The sequence below is a fragment of the Populus euphratica genome, unplaced genomic scaffold (assembly GCF_000495115.2).
Source record: "Populus euphratica unplaced genomic scaffold, PopEup_1.0 scaffold2.1, whole genome shotgun sequence".
Taxonomy (NCBI): domain Eukaryota; kingdom Viridiplantae; phylum Streptophyta; class Magnoliopsida; order Malpighiales; family Salicaceae; genus Populus; species Populus euphratica.
Genome location: NW_011499846.1, coordinates 7,335,985 through 7,356,197, shown reverse-complemented (window position 1 = coordinate 7,356,197; position 20,213 = coordinate 7,335,985). Strand labels below are relative to the sequence as shown.

Sequence of the window (20,213 nt, the reverse complement as noted above, 5' to 3'; positions counted from 1 at the left end):
TTTAATTAATATCACCAACTCTCTTAACCTTTATAAATATATATGATTTTTTTAATTTTATTTTTATTTAAATACTCATATTAAATTTTTAAATTTTTTTCTTGGTGATAAAAGACAAATTAACAACGCTTTGACATAATTTTTTTTTTATTCAAAGAATTTTTTATTTGATTCACAGTATAGCACACGGAACATGTAGTTATTTTTTACTAATAATTTATTTTTGGGAGTGTGATTATAATTATTTAAAAAAAAATTATTTAAAATTATATTAAAATATTTTTTATTTTTAAAAAATTATTTTTGATATTAAAATAATTTAAAACATAAAAATATTAATTTAAAACATAAAATAAAAAAACAATTTTTTTTAAATATTTTCAAACAATAACATATCCTTAACAACGCTGTTTTAAACCAAAGGCACTGCTATTCACTGAAACAGTGAAATCCCTTTTTTTTTTTCCAGTAATAATAATCTAAATAAGCCAGAATAAGGTGTCTTCTGGTGCGGCATCTGGTGATAAGAACATTCTGATTCCTGTGATTCAAAAGAGTTCCAAGTTGCCAAGTTTCTATAAATTCAAAATAAATAATAATAATAATAATAATAATAATAATAATAATAATAATAAGACGACGAGTAGACATGTTTCCTATCTAAGAGTACTTGTTGATGAGTCTCGTGTAGAACACAAGTCTTATACCTTTCACACATGCAAGTTTAATACTTTATAATTAGTTTTAATTAAACCTTTATCATAATAATAATAATTTTAAAAAAAAAAGTAATGATCAACAGGCCCAGTTTCTGTCCACACAGTATTGATCAACAGGCCCAGTTTCTGTCCACACTTACACCTAGTTTCATTGCAGGCCGGTCCTTTCAATTGAAAAATATAACAAGGAAAGGGACCGATCAGCAAATCGCTAAAGTTCCTTCCATCTCCCATCAGACAGTACATTCTCGCCCTAGCCTCCTATCATCTGTCTCTCTCTTGTTTTTTTAACATTTTAAGGGTTTTCTTTCTTTCACGATAATAATTCGATTCCATAATCGCTAGGGTTTGTTTGGATGATGGGTACAGAGAGGAAGAGGAAGGTGAGTTTGTTTGACGTGGTAGACGAGGCGTCGGTTTCTGCAAAGTTGTTGAAATCGAACGGAGCGATGAACAACAATAACAATGAAGGAAGCAGCTCGATAAATCGGTGGAACGGGAAGCCTTACTCTCAGAGATACTACGAGATATTAGAGAAGAGGAAGAATTTGCCTGTTTGGCATCAGAAAGAGGATTTTTTACAGGTTTTGAAGAGAAATCAGGTTCTCGTCCTTGTTGGTGAGACTGGTAGTGGTAAAACTACTCAGGTTTATTCCCTTTTCTTTTTCCATTTTTTATACCTTGTTTTTTGATTAATTATAGTTTTGTGTGCTGTTCGTGCTGTCATTTGTTTGTCTTTTTTTTTATCATCGACCAGCTCTCTTGCGTGCAAATACGTTAGTAGAAAACTAGCGAGCTTAGGTTATCGTAGATTAAAAAAAAATAGAATTCCATTTTTTTTATTTGGGGGTGAGAGGAAAGGAATGGATTATATTACAGTTTGATATATTTTCACTTTAAAAATAATAATAAAAAAGCATTTACTTTCGGTTTCCCATATATGAATTATGCTATGCTTAATTGTGGGTATACAATGTAACGAAAACTAGACAAAAAAAAAAAAAGGAGCAATACCTAACTAACTAGAAATTTGTGATGGTACAGATTCCTCAGTTTGTTTTGGAGGCTGTCGAATTAGAATCTTCAGATAGACGCAGGAAAATGATGATTGGGTGTACCCAGCCTCGAAGGGTTGCTGCAATGTCTGTTTCTAGGCGTGTTGCTGAGGAGATGGACGTTACTATAGGTGAAGAGGTTGGTTATAGCATCCGTTTTGAAGACTGTAGCAGTGCAAGAACGGTTTTGAAGTGAGTTCTTCAGCTCCTCTATGTTACTTCTTTTTTTTTTCCCAAGATTCTTGGATTTAAGTTGTGTGCTAATTTTTCTTATTCCTTTCTGGCAGGTATCTGACTGATGGTATGCTTTTAAGAGAGGCAATGACAGATCCGCTTTTGGAAAGGTACAAAGTAATAATACTTGATGAGGCTCATGAAAGAACTCTAGCAACAGATGTGCTATTTGGACTTATTAAAGAAGTGCTGAAAAATAGGCCTGACCTGAAGCTAGTTGTAATGAGTGCAACACTAGAGGCTGAGAAATTTCAGGGTTATTTTGGTGAAGCACCTCTTATGAAAGTTCCTGGCAGGCTTCATCCGGTTGAGATTTTTTATACCCAGGAGCCTGAGAGAGATTACCTAGAGGCAGCTATTCGGACAGTTGTCCAGATACACTTGTGTGAACCCCATGGGGACATACTTGTTTTCCTAACTGGTGAGGAGGAGATAGAAGATGCTTGCCGAAAAATAACAAAAGAAATTGGAAATTTAGGGGACCAAGTAGGGCCAGTGAAAATAGTGCCTCTATATTCTACGCTTCCACCGGCCATGCAGCAAAAAATATTTGAACCTGCTCCACCTCCACTACAGGAGGGTGGCCCGTCTGGAAGGAAGATTGTGGTGTCAACAAACATTGCGGAAACTTCTTTGACTATAGATGGTATTGTCTATGTTATTGACCCTGGTTTTTCTAAACAGAAGGTTTATAACCCCCGAGTTCGGGTTGAATCTTTGTTAGTTTCCCCCATATCAAAGGCTAGTGCTCACCAGAGATCAGGACGTGCTGGAAGAACTCAACCAGGCAAATGTTTTAGACTCTACACAGAGAAGAGTTTCAATCAGGATCTCCAGCCACAGACCTTTCCAGAAATATTGCGGTCAAACCTGGCAAATACAGTTCTAACGTTGAAGAAATTGGGGATTGATGATCTGGTGCACTTTGATTTCATGGATCCTCCTGCCCCTGAGACATTGATGCGAGCATTGGAGGTGTTGAATTATTTGGGAGCATTGGATGATGAGGGGAACATGACAAAGCTTGGGGAGATCATGAGTGAATTTCCCTTGGATCCTCAACTGTCAAAGATGCTCGTTGTGAGTCCTGAATTCAACTGTTCGAATGAAATTCTTTCAATTTCGGCCATGCTTTCAGGTATTTTTTGCAAACATGTTTATTTTATTTCAAGCGGTCTTGAGTCTGGTCTAAATGATTTAAGGGGAGTAGATGCCATTGGGTTGCTGTATTATCAGATGCATCCCTCTTCTATGTCATGTGTGCAGCCAGTTTTCTGTGCACCGTGTTAATTGTTTAACTGCTTACATGTGTTTGCAAGTGCGCATGTGTGCAGTTAAATAATTGATGTGTCCAATTAGGTTGTCATCAGCAACTGTCGTGTATGGGTTCCATGCCCCCGGATGGCATGCACCATCAGATTCTAAGTTAGTGCTGATACAGATAGTTGCAGTTTCTCAGTATTATCTCATGAAGCAAATGGTATCGTCTCGCCTGTTTGCATCTGCTGACCTACCATGGGCCTCTTCTGTGGTAACCAAATTCTTTCTTTAGTACCCAATTGCTTTGTCCGCCCTAGGGAGGCTCAAAAGGCTGCCGATGAAGCGAAGGCTAGGTTTGGGCACATTGATGGGGATCACCTCACGCTGTTGAACGTATACCATGCATTTAAGCAAAACAGTGAGTACTTCTACTCTATTCTATTTCTCTTTTTCTAAAATTTGATTGTCCAAGATAATTGTCATTTTTCTTACGTTTTGGTCAATGAATGGCAGATGAGGATCCATCCTGGTGCTATGAAAATTTTATCAATCATAGGGCATTGAAGGCTGCTGACAATGTAAGACAACAGCTTGTGCGTATCATGGCCAGGTTTAACCTCAAGTTATGCAGCACTGACTTCAACAGCCGTGACTACTACATCAACATAAGAAAAGCTATATTAGCCGGATACTTCATGCAGGTTGCTCACCTTGAACGATCTGGACACTATTTGACAGTGAAAGACAACCAAGTATGTGGAAAATTAAACATGTATTTTCAACTTATTATTTTTGCAGTGATGCTCTAATGTTCTTTTCTTTCAAAGATTGATTATAGAAAGATGTTTGTTATATAACAATTTTGCTTGGTGGTGTTAATTTGTTTTTCAGGCAGTGCATTTGCATCCATCAAATTGTTTGGATCACAAGCCAGAGTGGGTTATTTACAACGAGTATGTCCTAACCAGCAGGAATTATATTCGTACCGTGCTAGACATTCGTGGTGAATGGTTAGTTTATCCTTCATTTAGTGCTTGTTTGTGTTTATATCTCATCTTTAAGGACCATGTTAGAATTTGGTTGCAGTCAATAGCAAGTGGACATAATAATGTGTTTTTTAATATTTTAATGAATAATTGTCGATTCTGGGACTGAATAAGTGATTGATGCCTTTTTAATGGTGTCTCTAAATGCTCGACTTTTACTTTTTGGTGCTCAGGTTGGTGGACATAGCATCACATTACTATGAGTTGGATAACTTCCCACAATGTGAGGCCAAGCGGGTTCTTGAAAAGCTTTACAAGAAGCGGGAGAGGGAGAGGGAGGACAACAAGAACAGAAAATGAATGCACCATGAGTTGCTGGACCCTTCCAGTTTTTCTTGTCTAGAAAAGAGAAGTGCAGTTGTTCTTTAGAAGCTATTTAGTACTCTTCTGCGAGACAACTGCCTTTATGGATCCAGTTGCTTTGGCCAAGTTGGCCTGTACCATTTCTTCAATCAGTAGCTTTTGTATCGTCATTTTTATTGTGTTTTAAGCCTCCACATCTGTTTTTGGATGTGGAATCGTTGCAGTCTATGATATTTATTATTTACCTGGGAAGACACTCGATCAAATTTGTGTTACCTGCTTACTGATTAATTGCTAAACACTGTGCCTTGATTAAAATAAATAAATAAATAAATGAACCAGTATTAAGGATCTTTCGAAATATTGGGTGAACAATTAAGCTGTAGTAATCCCACCTAGGTCAAGAAGTGGGTGAACAAATAAGCTAAAGTAAACCCGCCCGTGCTAGGTCAAGAAGTGATTGGGACGTTTGGAGTGGATTCTATGCTTGCATCGCCGCTATGTATGTGTCTTTTTCTTTCCTTGCCCGTTCCAGTTGAGGATCCATCCTAACAGGCATGCATCAAATTTGGACCAAAGCATCAGCGAATTGACCACATAGAGGCATCTCAAGTCTCAACATTACTTCTTCATGTCGAGCACTCTCCCATTGTTGAAGCCTCTGATCATCATTATTGTCACCCGCAAAGCTGACATGGTTATCTGTTTTGAGTCATCAGAGAAGATTACACGCTCCGATAGGATTGAAGAGTTGTCGCCCCGTAAAGAGCAGACCACCACGTGAATGTTATACTCGCTTTATCGGGTTTGAAGATGATTTAACTTGCTTGTTGTGTCTTGACAATGTAGCCAGTGTTTAGGAATTAATTTTTGTAAATTGAAAATATATTAAAATAAATTTTTTATGTTTGATATTGATATATTAAAATGATCTAAAAATAACTAAAAAAACAGTTCTAAAAATAAAAAGCAGGATAAATCGAATTACCAAACAAAGCATTATTAGCTTTTGTATACTAAGAACTAAGAAGGCATGCCTTTTCGGTTCTTGCTTGCCTTCTCTTTCCATGAAAATTTGGTCTTTAATCCAAAAATATGCAAGACAAAATACTTTCAGGAAGTACCACCATCGCAAAATATTCTTGTGACAAGCACTCTGCTAAAAGCAGAGGAGAACACCAACACTGCGCACTCCCTGAATCTGGATTAACCGATCATAATTCATGCTCGTACTTCGGCCAGCTTTCGATAAAGTTTATCAATTTCTGCCTGTCATCGTTAATTAAGTCGGATCCTTGGAAGCAATTGTTAAACAGGATGCAAACAGAACTAGAAGGAAGTGATTCATATATTTACCTGATAGTGGCTAACTAACTTGTTTCTTTTCTTCTTCAATGTTGCAGTCACCAAATCCCTTTCCATGTCAAAGGGGCAGGATTCCAATATTACTCCTTTGATATGTTCAATACCTCAACTGATTATTGAACTAGATAATTAGAAATGGGAAAAACTATTAGCTGGCTTGAAGTGACGCAGATAACTTCCGAGGTTCTCGGTCATAATTAATTACTGGTATTTGAATATCAAGTGAAATAGGATGAATTTTAAAAAGGGGCAAACAATTCTCTGTAGCAAAAAGTAGAGCTGACAGCGGAAAGCCTGAAAGGAAATTAGTAACATGTGGTTAGAAATTCAGCAAAGACTACCTTGTTTCGTTCAGCTGTACTCTGAGAGGACAAATTTCTGTAGCTGAGCAAGAGAGAAAAGTTCAGTGAATGAATCCTTATGACCATTCAAGATCGCCCAGCCCTTTGTGTTCTCTTCATGAAGCACTACTACTGCAACTAGCATTGACTTGAAGCTGTCTCCGTACACCCAAATCTTAACAAAGAAATGATAACGCAATTTCAATCAAACTTCAGTACACCTGGTGATCAAATGATAAAACATTCAATCAAGAAGCTGAAAGACACTTGCGTCGTCAACAACTGGAGTGTTGTTATACACATTTTCCAAATACTCAACAGCAATATATTCTCCCTGGGAATGCTTTATAAGATTTTTCTTCCTATCAATAATCTTAACAACCCCATTTGGAAGAATTTCTTCTATGTCTCCTGAAAATGCCAAAGAGTGAAAGAGCTAGTACACAAATTAATGTAGAATCATTCTGTTTGACAAGAAATATTGGCTGTTTAGCCTGTATGGAACCACCCATCTTTCATGCTTTCTCTTGTCAGCTCTGGATTCCTGTAATACCCAGAAAAAAGACTCTTCCCTCGGAGACTTATCTCGCCGCAAGGAGGATTGCCGAGTGGATTGTGTCCCATCCCCAGAACCTCCTCCAGGCGCAGCTCATTGTACACAGCTGCAGACCCAGCATGCACATTTCATCTGAAAAGCCCATAGTGGCTGGTCCACAGCTTTCTGTCAACCCTGAAAGAAACACGATATGAATGGTTATGTACGTCTTAAATCAATATAAAAAGAAATGTAATCCTCCACTAAACTTATAGCATAGGGAGATGAATCAGATCTTTGCTATAATTAATGCTTGAACTCTGAAAGATGATAATTTAAAATAACAAAATTCATACGAAGAACAGTACTCATATGTTCAGATGAGCGGCCATGTCAGTGCTCGAACTATTGTACGAGACTATGACGGAGTACTTTAAACTATATGATCAGACCATTATTTCTTCATTTCAAACATAATTACTCTACATGGACAGCTCATATTTCTCTTTATTGTTAAGGAAGAAGTTCTTTACCATAGCCTTGGACTGCAAAGGCACAACAAGTAACCCGCAAGAATTCTTCCACCTCAGTGCTCAAGGATGCACCTCCGCATATTGTCAGTCGAAGTCGACCACCGAACTTAGCTTTGACCTAATAAAGTGCATGAACACAATCAACGTTGAAATTGTTATGAAGCAGTCTTAAAAGTAATTTGGCCATGGCGATAGTAGCGATATGGCCGCTACTTCAGTGAAATTGAAAAATAAAAAGAAAAAATAGAAAATAGAAAAATGTTTTTTTAATTTATTTTTTTAACAAATTGAAAAACATTCCTAGTAAATATTTAAAATATTGCTAAAACTTTTATTCAATTTTAATAAAGTATTCATAATTTTTTTTCTGTTTTTTTGCATGCCATGTGTCTTCTTCTTATTGTTCAATGATAAGTCAACCAATGCGTTGAGGTCAAAACAAAGAAGAAATGTCACGGATGGGTCAGCGCGTCCAAAAAGTTCAAGCAGAAAGGGTTTGGTAAGGATCAAAGCTAAGTAAAGGGGGTGGTACAATTAAAACTCAGTAGTAGACCGGCACATGATGATTTTTTTACCTAAAAAGAACCGGAAGCTTTTTATGTTTTCACTCTAGTTTTTTAATTTTAATCAGTTTGCCTGAAAGGCAGTTTAGTATTTGAATAGAAATAAATATATTTTTAAAAATAAAAATAATTAGCACGTGTCAGCTAATAAGTGATATTTATAATCTTCAAATAGCATATAAAACATCTCCTAATTGTCAAACATGCCTTCCACTGCAACATTGAAATCATCTCAGCAGCCCTTTCATTTCTAAATGGTTTATGTGACTTCCTCATCTATGATTTGGTACCAATAGCTTTTTCTTTTATTTCTTTTCTCTCTCTCTCTCTCCTTATTTCCAAGCATGATATTTCAAATCTTTAAACAACCTTCAATTTATTTGTCCTTAAGATGTGTTACTTATTATTTTTATTATTATATATTTTATTTGAAATAATTTATAAAAATAAAGTTGTTTTTATGTTCATCCTCCTTTAATTTTTTTTTCATATCATGTTTGATTCTCATTTTTTTTTTTTTTTACTTTGATAAATTTTTTAAATTGATAATTTTTTATCTCATCCTTCAATATTAAAATGTTTGGAATTGAATTCTTGATTGAGTCCGGTCTAGGATTTCATGGTTTATAAATTTAAAAAATTAACTTAGGTTTAGGAGATTTACCTGAATTTACTTTGTTTTTTTAGTTTTATCCTCCAAAATTTATGTTTTTGGAGATTGGACTCTATTATTATTTTTATTTGTTTTATATAGGATTTTTAAGTAATTTTAAAAATGATTCAGGTTATTTTGGGTCTTTATATTTATTGTTCTTAATTAAATTTAGATTTTTATAGAATATTTTTTACTTAAATTAAATTAATTGGTTAAATATAAAATATTTTATAATATTTTATTTTATTTGTTTTCTAAATCGTTGCTTTAATATGACATGTGACCTCTTTTATTATCATAGTGTAATCTCTTATAGTTATGTTAGAATTGTATAAATAAATGTTTTTTTGGTGGTGGATAGATTGATAGTGAGTCTCCAACATGCTCTTCTTTTTTTCACTTCCAAGTATGCATATTATTGCCAAATTATTTTTGTTCACTTTTACGGTCAATGCATTTTTTAACTATATTGTTAAATTAACAAAGTTTATCGAATTTAGTTAAGCCAATGAATAAGGCCACATATTTTTCTTCTTTAAATACATTGGTGTCATCTAATTTATTTTTTTATGTTAAATTTTCTTTTACCCGGCCCACAAGGTAAAGTAAACCACCTATCTAGCTTTAAATAAAATAAATATTAAAAAAAAAACTATTTTATAGTTTTATGAACAAGCATGTGTTTACTTTTTAAGAAATAGGATTAGTTTTTTTCTTTTTTCAATAAGACACACCATAACATTAATGGTTTTAATTAAATAAATATAATCTTGTATAAATCCTCTACAAAACTATATAATATGAAATATATTTAAATTTTGTGCTATTTTATTCTAGTAGTTTTCTACCTTCAAATTAAAAGGAATTTTTTTAACAAATCACAAAAGGTTTTTTTACTATTCTAGGAAAAAAAAGAAGAATACTATCATAAATATGATGGGTGCAATAATTTTCGCTTTCGCAATATAAGACCACATTATAGGTTAATAACTCTCAAACAATTGCTAACTAACTACAATTTTCTAAATATGAATGCAAATATAAATAATAATAAGTGTGAATAATCTGACTAAAAATAATGTTAATAATAATCGGTGCGAATAATCTGACTAAAAAAATATATAGGTAATTTCATGAAATCTAATTTATTATTTTGTTAGCTATACTTATATTAAATATTAAATGTTTTCTTAAATGATTATATTTGAGAAACCAACCGTAATCAGCGCGAATAATCTGACTAAAAACATATATAAGTAATTTCATGAAATCTAATTCGTTATTTTGTTAGCTGTACTTATATTAAATATTAAATATTTTTTTGAATGATTATATTTGAGAAACCAACCGTAACACGCGATTCAACACTAGTACTTTTTTAAGCTAAGCCTTCTAGAAAAGAAAAATGAATGGCTAACAGCTTACCTGATAATTTTTATTTAATGAAAATAATGTGATATAGCTATTTTAAATTAACAATTACTCTCCAAAATATATATGTATTTTGATATTGTTTAAAATTATGATACTAATTATTTTTTAAAGTATTTTTTATTTAAAAATATATTATAATAGTTTTTATTTTTTAAAATTTATTTTTGATATCAATGTATCAAAATGATAAAAAAAAAAAAAGCATAAAAATAATTGAAGCAACTTTTTTCCTATTGCATTGTCTCTTTATGTAGTTTTTGTATTCCAAATTCTTGTTTTCATCTATTCCCCTTTTTAATAGCTATAACATACTTGTTTATATGAATTTTGACTACTGGATGTGTTGTTATTATTGAATATATTTAACAGAAAGTTTTTTAAAAAAAAACATGTATTTCTACAGTTAAAAATAAATCATAAACTCATGACAAGATTGCTATTTATCACTCGCAAATCCGCGACCAAAACCACTATTTAAACAAATTATGAGGCAACATTGTTGCTAAATATCTCAAATTAAGAATTACCTTTCATATGCAATTCTGATTTTATGATGGAAATTTTAGAAAACAAAACAGAAATTAATACAAATCCTAAACAAATTTAATCATGCTTATGATTCTCCGACAAAAGGAAAGAACAAAACTTTCAATGATTAGGAATTTCAAACTCTTTTCCTACAAGATTATAAATGCATTAACTTGATAAATAATTACAAAAGGTTGACACCAAAACGCTTTCAACCCTTCAGAAAATGTTTAATATTTTGTTTTGTTTCCTTCTCTCTTGTATTTTCTATACACGATCATTGCTTTGTTTGTTGGACAATGATATACATGATCATTCAAGCCCTCGTATACTTTAAAGTTCTGAACATGAAATTTATCATACAAATACTTGGTGGTACATCTAATGTTCTGAACATGAAGATGACCCATCACCCTGAATGATGATAAGATCCAACCAAATTAAAGCTTTCATACCGTTTCGAGACGAACTACATTCCCATACACTTGGCACCAAAAAGATTTCATCATTAACCATGCAAAACAGCCAAAGGTAATAAATACAAAGCTGAAATTAGCTAACTACACTTTCATGATCATTACGTTGAAGCACTAACGTAACAAGCTACGCTCCACTTACCCAAGTGCAGGGGGCAAGACAACTCATTGAGATTACAGTGCATCAGGGGGGGTTCCAAGGAGCAGAGGCTACTTTCCCGAAATGATCCCGAGCATTTTTAATCCGTTCATTTATGGCAGTAGTATGGGATTGCAACTCGGAAAGATCAAGGTTCTTAACCTCCATCTTCGCCTTGGTTAAAGCAAGTTCTTCCTGTAGCTCAGTAATCTTCTTTTCAATATCGTTCCTCTTCTCTTCCAGCTTTCTTTTCTCATCAGTATGCACTCGTAATTTCCCTTCAGCATCTTTGGATTCATTTAGTACCTCCCCTTGCCCATCTTTAATTGAAAGCAATTCATTCAACCTACCACGTGGCACAGTGATATCAAATCCATGCTTCTCCAAGTCAAGAAGACTTTCCAATGTGCTCTCTAATATGCTTCTACAATCATCAAACTGAAGTGAGGTTATCTTATCAAACAAACTTGCAAATGTTACCATAATACCAATGGCTGATCCTTCACGATACTCTTCTTTACATTCAGTCAAAGGATGAAAATGCAGTTTTTGCGGGATGGCTTGGAATACTTCCATGGATTCAATCGTGTTCCAAACTGGAGACCTCTTTACAAAAGGTACAGACTGATTTTCCACCAGAGGGTCATTGCCTTTTGCATCGATTGTACAAGATTCCACTGCTACAGCTTGTTTTTCTCTAGCCTCACTCCCTCCACTTGCAGCCCTACCAGTAGATGATCCTGAACAGGAAATATACAATAAGCAAAATTACAAGAGGGATCATTCAAATGTTTTGACTTACTTAGTTCTCCAAGATTTGTTGAAGCATGCGCTCCCCCAAACCAGGTTGATAGAGGTTGATCATCATCAGCTACATTCTTCGATGCAGCTGCATCAACTTCCCTTGACATGAAATCTGTCTTGGAAACTTCACTGCTTCTCTCTCTTGAAGAATTTTGAGAAACTGCATAATTCCAATCAGGCTTTAGTAATGGATACATATATTCAAATCTGTGTGTAGCTTTCCATGCTTCCCGTTTTTCTTATGGTAAAGACTAAAGAGTGCGTGAGAAAGAGGGAGGGCCAAGAGAAAAGGAAAAGTATCTTCTCATGCTATCAACTTTCTGGAGAAATATCTCCCACGTGATGAACCAACCAGTATACCATGATTTGCTTATATACATTCACTTCATTTTTCTAGACAAGAGGTTGTATCAAACAAGAGAACCAATACTTCAGTGTCCCTTCTCCTAGGAAAGATTTCAGGAACCAATGCTATTATTCAGTTGAACAAACATGGCAAAAGAAATGGAGAATCAGAAACTTAGAACTGGTTTTGTTGTAGTGCCCATTTAAAAAATCAACAAGAGAATTTAATCTTTCTAAGACATCTATGAAAAAACAGAAAATAAGTTTATCCACGACAGAAGTTAAAAGCATGCCATGCTATAAGCGAACCTAATGTTGCAGGATGACTGGGTGGCAACTCCTAAAATCAATATCTATGTCATCACAGTTGAAAGTTATGAAGTTGTCTGTTTGCTTTAGTCACCCTTTTGATGACAGCTACAGCTGTTTGTCTAATACTTCCACAGTAGTTTCATTTAGCAGTTTATCTTTCTTTCCCAGTGGTATCCTCATTATATGGCTCATTGCATTCTGGGTATTGGTTGATAAATCCGAAACCTCCTTTTTCTTAGCTTAAACTTCCACAACAGATGTTCCTTGCAGGAAGGCATAGAATAACTCAGGTTTAAAGCCCTCCATACCTTTAGGTTCCATCCTTGCCTGTGTCAGCCACTCAACTTCATTAGTTGTAAGGTCTTTCACAACCACTTGTACAACTTCATCAGCAATGTCCCCAGAGCCAAGGTCCTCCTGACCTGCATGTTATATGGCATATCTCTGTATCTTTAAAAAAATTATTACAAAATGACCAGCAAAAAGTTGTGGTTTAAAGCATTTACATACTTGTCATCGAAGACTTTGAGTTTGTAGTTAATTTGCACGGCCTTCCCCTCTTTCTTCTTTGACTGCTTCCTACATGTTCCTGCACCAAAAAGAGCAAACATAAAAGCTAGTACCATCTGTTCAAGGAATAAGAAGAACAAGAGGGAACGCAAATCTCTATACCCCTTCTTCTACAAGTTTGGTTAAAGAATCAGAGAAAGCAGGTCTGGCAATATTATAGACACTAGCATGTTGTGTTGACATTAACTTTGTCTGTTTTTGCGTTTCAAAACGTTTTATTAAAAAATGAAATTATTTTTTTTATTGTTTTCTTTGCTTCAAATTAATATTTTTTTAGTGTTTTTAAATTAGTTTAATGCGCTGATATTAAAAATATTTTTTAAAAAATAAAAAAAAAATATTATTTTAATGCATTTTTAAATAGAAAGCACTTTGAAAAACAACAACCACACTTTCAAACATGCTTTAAGGGCATAAAGAACATTGTGATAACCTCCTATACAAATAATCATAATAGGGAATCCTTAAACACTATTTTATGTTCCACACAATGAAATGAAAAACCACATGTGCCCTTGGCCACTCTATCCCCTAAAAACTGGAACCAACTTTCATGACCAACACCAATGAAATGGCTGTGCACTGTGATTTCTTCAAAACTTTGGTCAATGGGAGGATGCCAAAATACGAACACCAATCACTTGTGCAACCACTCAAACAAACTACATTAAAGAGTATCACTTTTTTCTATCCAATAACAGAATATCACTTCTACCCAGCATGTCGAAGTAACAAGCAAGTTACCATTAGGAAGAGAGAACCTGCAACCTAGTATAACATTCCAAAATATGGCAACACTTTTAAAGGACCAGCTAATGTTAATGTCTGAAACTGTAATTTCATGGAAACTTCAAAACTAAATTCCCATTAATCACAACCATTACAAGCATTACTGCAGATGAATTAGTATCATAAATTCCAAAACATTAACTGTTTTATCCTGTCACCAGTCTACCATCTCTTTATCATAATTAGATGTTCTCATACCTATCAAATTATCTTGGCAGTTTTCCTAAGCTTTTAAGCGCAGCACCACCACCCCCAAACCCCAGCTCAACAGAGAAGGAAACCTCTTGCTTACCAAGTTCTTGTCTTTTGCTGAATCATTCAAACTCTTCTTCTGATCCCTCAGAAGCTTCAGTGTTTCCTTGTCATCCTGATAAATGCCCTCTGTAGCTTTTAATCCCATGATGAAAGGGACTTCAATTTCTTTTGTTTTAAAGTCAATCTCACTGATGCCTTGGACAGCAACGTCCACTGCATTGCCATCCTTCACTGAAAATCACTCAATATAAGAGATCGTGTGAATAAAAGAAATAAGCAATGTAACAGGCATTAACAAGTAAAGAAAAATATACCTGCTGCTGAAGCTTTTGGACTTCTAAATGGCGATTTGGTGACTCTCCCTATCCTTGTTATAATTTCCACTTTCTGGCAGTCCATTTCAAGTACTTTCAGTTGCTTAGTCTTCTGCATCTATAAGAGGTAATGCCAATCAGCAAAAGGAAAAAAAAAATACAGAAACAATTATGGTCGAATAAGGTTCTCTCAGAAAGACTGACAGGACAAACAAATGCGAGCATAGAAAGGTGACCGTCAATGCCAACAAGAAAGCTAAACTTAGTTTATTTTAACACAACTAGGCTCAATTATTGCCAAATCCGTTGAGCAATATTTCATTTTTGCTTGTGAGAAAAACAAGTAAAAAGATTTATTTGATCTTCCAAGTGCATTTGAGCTACTGATAGTTTCATAAATGCTCTGCATGCAAGACCACTTGCAAAACTCTTTCTTAGAGTGCAAGACAAGTTTGTAGCTGAGAGACTGCAAGACTTCCAATATAACAGTGTCTCATGGACCCACCATACTCCCAGAATGCCAATCAAGGTTGGCATAAATCATATGTCTATATCTGAATATTTCACTCGATCACCGGCAGGGTGTGCAGACCATCCCAAAAAAATGCTTCTATTAGAAGTATAGTGTAAAAAATCAATGAAGGATTCAAATGACAAAATTCAACTCACAGTTGCCTTTCCTGCAGACGAATTCTCGGTTTTGTTAGAAGGCTGAGCATCAACAAGTTTTTCTATGCATCTTGTTCTTTTACCTCCTGTTTTTGAAGAGGTAAAACCGCAAAGCATTTCATTACTTGACATTTCAATTGGGATATTCCTAGACTGCAGTGCTGAAACTGATAGTGGGGCCTCAATAGAATCTATTTCAATTAGCAAACTGGAAGGGTTTGAACGCATTCCACTACCATTATAAAGTGTTGGCTTTGGCTTCTTCACTGATTTTTCACCCGAATGAGTTGATTGCTCTGCCATATTTCTTATGCTAGTGGAAAATGTTTTCTCTTTGGTCGTATCTTCGGAAGCACTTGAGCTTTTGTGTAGTTCTGCCACATCAGGGTTTTTATTGTTGTTGGTGCTACCAAACTGTCCTCGACTATCAGAAAGAATTCTAACTTCCTGAACAAAAAAAAGAGAAGTTGAGCTACAAAAAGATGACGGGAAGTCTCTGCCATGTTTTTAGCTTCCTAGCTTCATTTCATACAATCCAGTCAAACTTTAGAAAATAAATGCATCAAACTATTGCACCAAAAGAAAACACAGCCTAAACGATCACCTAAGCTCCTCAGCCACTGCCCATTTACATGTCAAGGAAAGTAAGGTAAGACACGTTGCATTCCCTATGCTAAACTAGTCAATTAATTATGCATTCTAAATACTTTCTCATGCAAAATGCAAAACATGTGAAGTTGCTTATAAGAGAAGTGCAGGTAAATACACGTGTCTGTGTGAACTGGCACACATGAGAGATAAAACTATACATTGTAAGATGGCATATGAAGCAATACAAAAGTGAATCAGATCCATGCCAGCACACTTCCCACACCTTGGTCAACAGCTCAATTTTTAATTGTTTTCCCTTCTTTTTTCTCCCATATGGACCAAATCAATCTTAAACTGATTGACCATAAAGACCATAGATGTCCTATGTTGATCACTTCATGTTCCAATACGGAGCACGAGGTGAAAACCACTCTATATAAAGAGTGAGCTTTAGCTTAATTGACACGATGAGGAAAAGCTAAACCTAATAGCTCACACTGTAATCGTTCCACCCATAGGAACAGATCTAGATGTATAACCACCACCATATTTAACAACAGCCCCTTGCTACGAAGCAGAACACAAACTTAAATAATAACCCAAATGAATATTATACCTTTTTACTAATCCACTTTCCATCAACCCATTCCATATGAGGCCTTATCTTCGATTGACTAAGTTCCCTGTCCTCATTTCCCTGCTTAAAAAAGACATTGTATCTCCTCCCAGCAAGAAGTTTTGTAATTACTCCAGATCTCCAACCAATTCCATAGTGTGCGTCTACCCTTTCCAGCAACTCATAATTTCTGTCTGCATGAGGAGGACTAGGCCGAATGTGAAGGGAATCTACAATTGTTTTCATTGTCCCGGCCTCATCACTATTCCATGAGCTTTGACACTTTACCAAGAAAGTTCTATCCTCATTTTCCTTGATGACAACTGCAGGTAACCAAATATCACGTACATTATCTTTTTCAAGGTTCACTTCTACTTCAGTTCCTGAGCTAAAAACCGACCCTGTTGCTTGCTTTGAAAATAAAATTGAGAAATAAAATCACTGATATGATAAACAAGTAAAACAAAAGGCATATACATATATATTTATATAGAAAGACCAAAATGTCAGTATTAATTTTAGAGATTGTGGAAGCCCAAAGGGAAGGATCACGGATGATGAATTCACAAATTAATACAGGATGAGTTAAAATCCAAGGGGCATTGACAGATAACGAAAGTTGAAATTCAATAACCGTATTTGGGTTAGACAGAGCTGGGGCACTAAGAAAGTATCGAGCAGGTACTGCATGTCATTTCCAGAACTTAACATAACTCAAGCTGTCATACACTATAGGCATGCAAATAGTGGGAGATTGTTTGTTAACTTACCAAAGATAAGGAATTGATTAAGCTAAGCAGATGCACAGAGAAAGAAATAGCAGCTAAAATAAATGACTCAAAGTGATCCTTTCACTCGTGCATGTAGGAACACAAAAAAAAAATCTCGGCATCCAAATCTCCGAAATACAACATGCAATTGAGCCATTCAATTTCTACTAAGATTTTGAAAACACCCACAGTTAGATAGATTTAAGACTATTGATAGAACATGCAACACAATTTCATAAACATCTAAACAATATCAATACACAATCAATCAAACACCAAAAAAAAAAAACACGAACATCAAAAGCTCCAGTTTCAAGAAAATGAGAAACACCTGCTGCATTTCGGGTCGGACCCAGCTGCCATCAACCCAATCCAAGTGAATCCTTAAATCTTTGGCATCAAAATCAAGAACATCAGGAGGGTTATCAAAAAAAACCACATATCTTGCCCCCCTATCAAGAACCTTCTTTACAACACCAGACCACCAGCCATATCTAAGACTTGCATCAATGGCTTCGTTTTCTTGAAAAACCCCACCATTTTTAAGCGAATCTTGAGGAGGCAAAGGCCTAATGAGTTGAGGGTCGACTTGTTCTAACAAAGGAGCAGGCCCGTCTTCAGTAACCAAAGTTTTGTACTGAACAATCGCTTTCCTTTTCTTCTCCGAAGCTGATTGTGTTTGTGATGGTGTTGGGAAATCTAAAATGGTAGCTAAATACCATGCACCCCTAAAACCTTCCTGCTCACTGCTTACTTCTACTTCCTCGCCCTTATTGAAGAACACTGTGCTGGTCTGGTTTTTCCGTTGAGGGTTTTGTTGGGGTTGGGGATTCGAATCTAAGCCTGCCATTTTTATTTTTTCATTTTGTGTACTGAAAAACAGAAAACCCTAGGCCGAGGGGTTTTGTTGTTTTGGGTGCCCTTCACGGTCAAATGCTGTTAAGCCAGATGGCAAGCAGCAAGTGGATGGATAAGTTTTACTGGTGTTTTGGCGGGATTGCGCGGTCTTTGTGCCTGTGTTCTGTTGTGCTGGGTGGGAAAGGTGCAGTTTTAGCTCGGAACTATATTATGTTTTTTTTTTAGCCATTATAAAATATTTTTTAATAAAAATATATAAATTATTTTTTTAATAAAAAAATCATTTAAGTCAAAAAAAATTTTATTTTATAAAATAAATAAGATAAATATTAATAAAAAATAATTTTAAATATGATAAATATATGTTTTGTTTTTATTTCAAATGGCTTATATTTTTTAAAAATACAATTATTCTATAATTAAATGATTTATTTTAAAAAAATTATATGTGATACGAGATTAAATATTTTATATATTTTTATATTTTATAATTTAATATTTGATTTAGGTCATGAACTTATTATTATTTATAAATATGTATAATTTTTAATTTATTTTATTAAATATATATATATATATTAAATTTATAATTAAAACTTTTTTTCAACTAAAACTATATTAATAATGCTTGCATAATTTCTTTTTTATGTTTAAAAGAATTTTGATTTAATCTGAAAAATAGTGTTTGGGTATATTTTTATGACAAAAAAAAAATAAAAACAGTGAAAAAAGTTTAGAGTGAATTTTTGTAAGAAAACATAGGGAGGACATGCCTTTAAAAATAATATCTTTTATTTTTTATTTTGAAAATATTATTGTAAAAAACTTTTTATTTTAAAATTATCAAACTATAACAATAATAATAAAAATAATTATTATCATAATTTTAAAATCTAAATTTAAACTAACCCGACTAATGTATAACATCCTTTTGTATTTTGGATAACAATATATATATCATATACATTTAATAAAATTTTAATAAAAAAAAATTCTATAATTAAATTATATCAAGTTATCAACAACTTCAAACATACAACAAATCAACATTATGATATGATGAGCATCTTAGACTTCATTACACAAACACAACTTAAAGTTATATATATATATATATGTTAAATGATGTATAAATAAATCAAACACTTAAAATGAAATTATCATTAAAAATTCATCTAATAATCATAGTTCCAATACCCATCATAAAAGTAACTAGAATAATACCCTAGTGAGAATTAATCAAAAGTGGATTAATATTATTTAGGTACATTACAAAAAGAATATTAATTACTTATCCATTAATTCAAGTCCTGAATATCTATAACTCTATGCGTGGCTATAAAATACTTGAAATTAATTTATCATATATTATAAATATAACTATATCATGAAACATATAATCAATAAAACAATTTTAATGATACATTTTAATCTTATATTCATCATTTTCAATTCATCTTCTTTTTATGATTTTATCAAAACATCATAAATATGTTGCAATATTAATATATTAAATAAATTAAAATGGTTTAATTATAAAATTTACAATTTAAAATATGAGATGATGATAAAATTATGGAAGCTATACTGGAAAAAATTATATGTTACTTAATGTTAAGATTTTTTTAGTATTTGTTGTCGCATATAATTCTCAATTTATTTTATTAAATATATACATTAAATTTATAATTTATAATTAAAAAAAATCAACTAAAACTATATTAATAATGCTTATTCAATTTCATTTTTTACGTTTAAAGGATTTTGATTTAATCTGTAAAATAGCATTTGGTTACATTTTTACGACAAAAAAATATATTTGATGAAAGAAACACATAAACAAAGACAAGTATATAAAAATAAATTTATCTTACAGGCGATTTTAAAGTGAATTTTTAGAGTAATTTTTTGCAAGGAAATACAAAGAGGACATGCTTTTAAAAACAATATATTTTATTTTTTTATTTCTAAAATATCATTCTAAAAAACCTTTATATTCTAAAATTATCAAACTATAACATATAATGATAAAAATGATTATTATCATAGTTTTAAAATTTTAATTTAAACCAACCCGAGTCATGTGCAACATTCTTTTGTATTTGGATAACAACATATATATATATATATATAT

The 20,213-nt window shown here is 33.4% G+C and overlaps 3 protein-coding genes across 5 annotated transcripts; 1 reads left to right on the top strand and 2 right to left on the bottom strand.

Annotated features, from left to right (window-relative positions):
• The first annotated feature begins 951 nt into the window (after window positions 1-951).
• On the top strand, window positions 952-4,892 carry LOC105137040 (RNA helicase family protein). Its single transcript, XM_011042613.1, has 7 exons — window positions 952-1,366; window positions 1,764-1,966; window positions 2,062-3,146; window positions 3,561-3,686; window positions 3,782-4,020; window positions 4,160-4,278; window positions 4,488-4,892. The coding sequence occupies exons 1-7, from the start codon at window positions 1,076-1,078 to the stop codon at window positions 4,612-4,614; spliced, it is 2,190 nt and encodes a 729-aa protein (XP_011040915.1). The 5' UTR covers window positions 952-1,075; the 3' UTR covers window positions 4,615-4,892.
• Window positions 4,893-5,733: 841 nt separating this feature from the next.
• Window positions 5,734-8,230, bottom strand: LOC105138376 (long chain acyl-CoA synthetase 1-like). Its single transcript, XM_011044433.1, has 8 exons — window positions 8,162-8,230; window positions 7,392-7,509; window positions 6,818-6,985; window positions 6,595-6,734; window positions 6,408-6,498; window positions 6,238-6,276; window positions 5,974-6,086; window positions 5,734-5,886 (listed from the first exon to the last, which is right to left on the bottom strand). The coding sequence occupies exons 1-8, from the start codon at window positions 8,228-8,230 to the stop codon at window positions 5,839-5,841; spliced, it is 786 nt and encodes a 261-aa protein (XP_011042735.1). The 3' UTR covers window positions 5,734-5,838.
• Window positions 8,231-10,880: 2,650 nt separating this feature from the next.
• On the bottom strand, window positions 10,881-18,114 carry LOC105137022 (uncharacterized). Of its 3 annotated transcripts, none has more exons than XM_011042595.1 (9): window positions 17,553-18,114; window positions 16,452-16,862; window positions 15,245-15,691; window positions 14,576-14,687; window positions 14,299-14,492; window positions 13,158-13,236; window positions 12,956-13,069; window positions 11,989-12,150; window positions 10,881-11,926 (listed from the first exon to the last, which is right to left on the bottom strand). In XM_011042595.1, the coding sequence occupies exons 1-9, from the start codon at window positions 18,069-18,071 to the stop codon at window positions 11,232-11,234; spliced, it is 2,733 nt and encodes a 910-aa protein (XP_011040897.1). In that variant the 5' UTR covers window positions 18,072-18,114; the 3' UTR covers window positions 10,881-11,231. The 3 variants fall into 3 exon arrangements, with proteins under 3 accessions (XP_011040897.1, XP_011040888.1, XP_011040903.1); XM_011042586.1 differs by having other exon boundaries at window positions 14,576-14,693; window positions 17,553-18,113; XM_011042601.1 differs by lacking the exon at window positions 16,452-16,862 and having other exon boundaries at window positions 14,576-14,693; window positions 17,553-18,113.
• Between the last annotated feature and the right edge of the window lie 2,099 nt (window positions 18,115-20,213).

What these genes read in the sequence shown, in the direction of transcription:
- LOC105137040 (XM_011042613.1), top strand. Translation starts at nt 1,076, where the DNA reads ATGATGGGTACAGAGAGGAAGAGGAAGGTGAGTTTGTTTGACGTGGTA. An exon ending in GTAGTGGTAAAACTACTCAG is followed by an intron (nt 1,367 to 1,763) that starts GTTTATTCCCTT and finishes GTGATGGTACAG; the next exon opens with ATTCCTCAGTTTGTTTTGGA. An exon ending in CTAGACATTCGTGGTGAATG is followed by an intron (nt 4,279 to 4,487) that starts GTTAGTTTATCC and finishes TTTGGTGCTCAG; the next exon opens with GTTGGTGGACATAGCATCAC.
- LOC105138376 (XM_011044433.1), bottom strand. Translation starts at nt 8,230, where the DNA reads ATGAGGAAGTCACATAAACCATTTAGAAATGAAAGGGCTGCTGAGATG. An exon ending in TTTCAATGTTGCAGTGGAAG is followed by an intron (nt 7,510 to 8,161) that starts GCATGTTTGACA and finishes GCACTTTATTAG; the next exon opens with GTCAAAGCTAAGTTCGGTGG. An exon ending in GGGCTGGGCGATCTTGAATG is followed by an intron (nt 6,277 to 6,407) that starts GTCATAAGGATT and finishes ATTTCCTTTCAG; the next exon opens with GCTTTCCGCTGTCAGCTCTA.
- LOC105137022 (XM_011042586.1), bottom strand. Translation starts at nt 18,071, where the DNA reads ATGGCAGGCTTAGATTCGAATCCCCAACCCCAACAAAACCCTCAACGG. An exon ending in GAAAGTGGATTAGTAAAAAG is followed by an intron (nt 15,692 to 16,451) that starts GTATAATATTCA and finishes TTTTTTGTTCAG; the next exon opens with GAAGTTAGAATTCTTTCTGA. An exon ending in CTCAAAGTCTTCGATGACAA is followed by an intron (nt 13,070 to 13,157) that starts GTATGTAAATGC and finishes TATAACATGCAG; the next exon opens with GTCAGGAGGACCTTGGCTCT.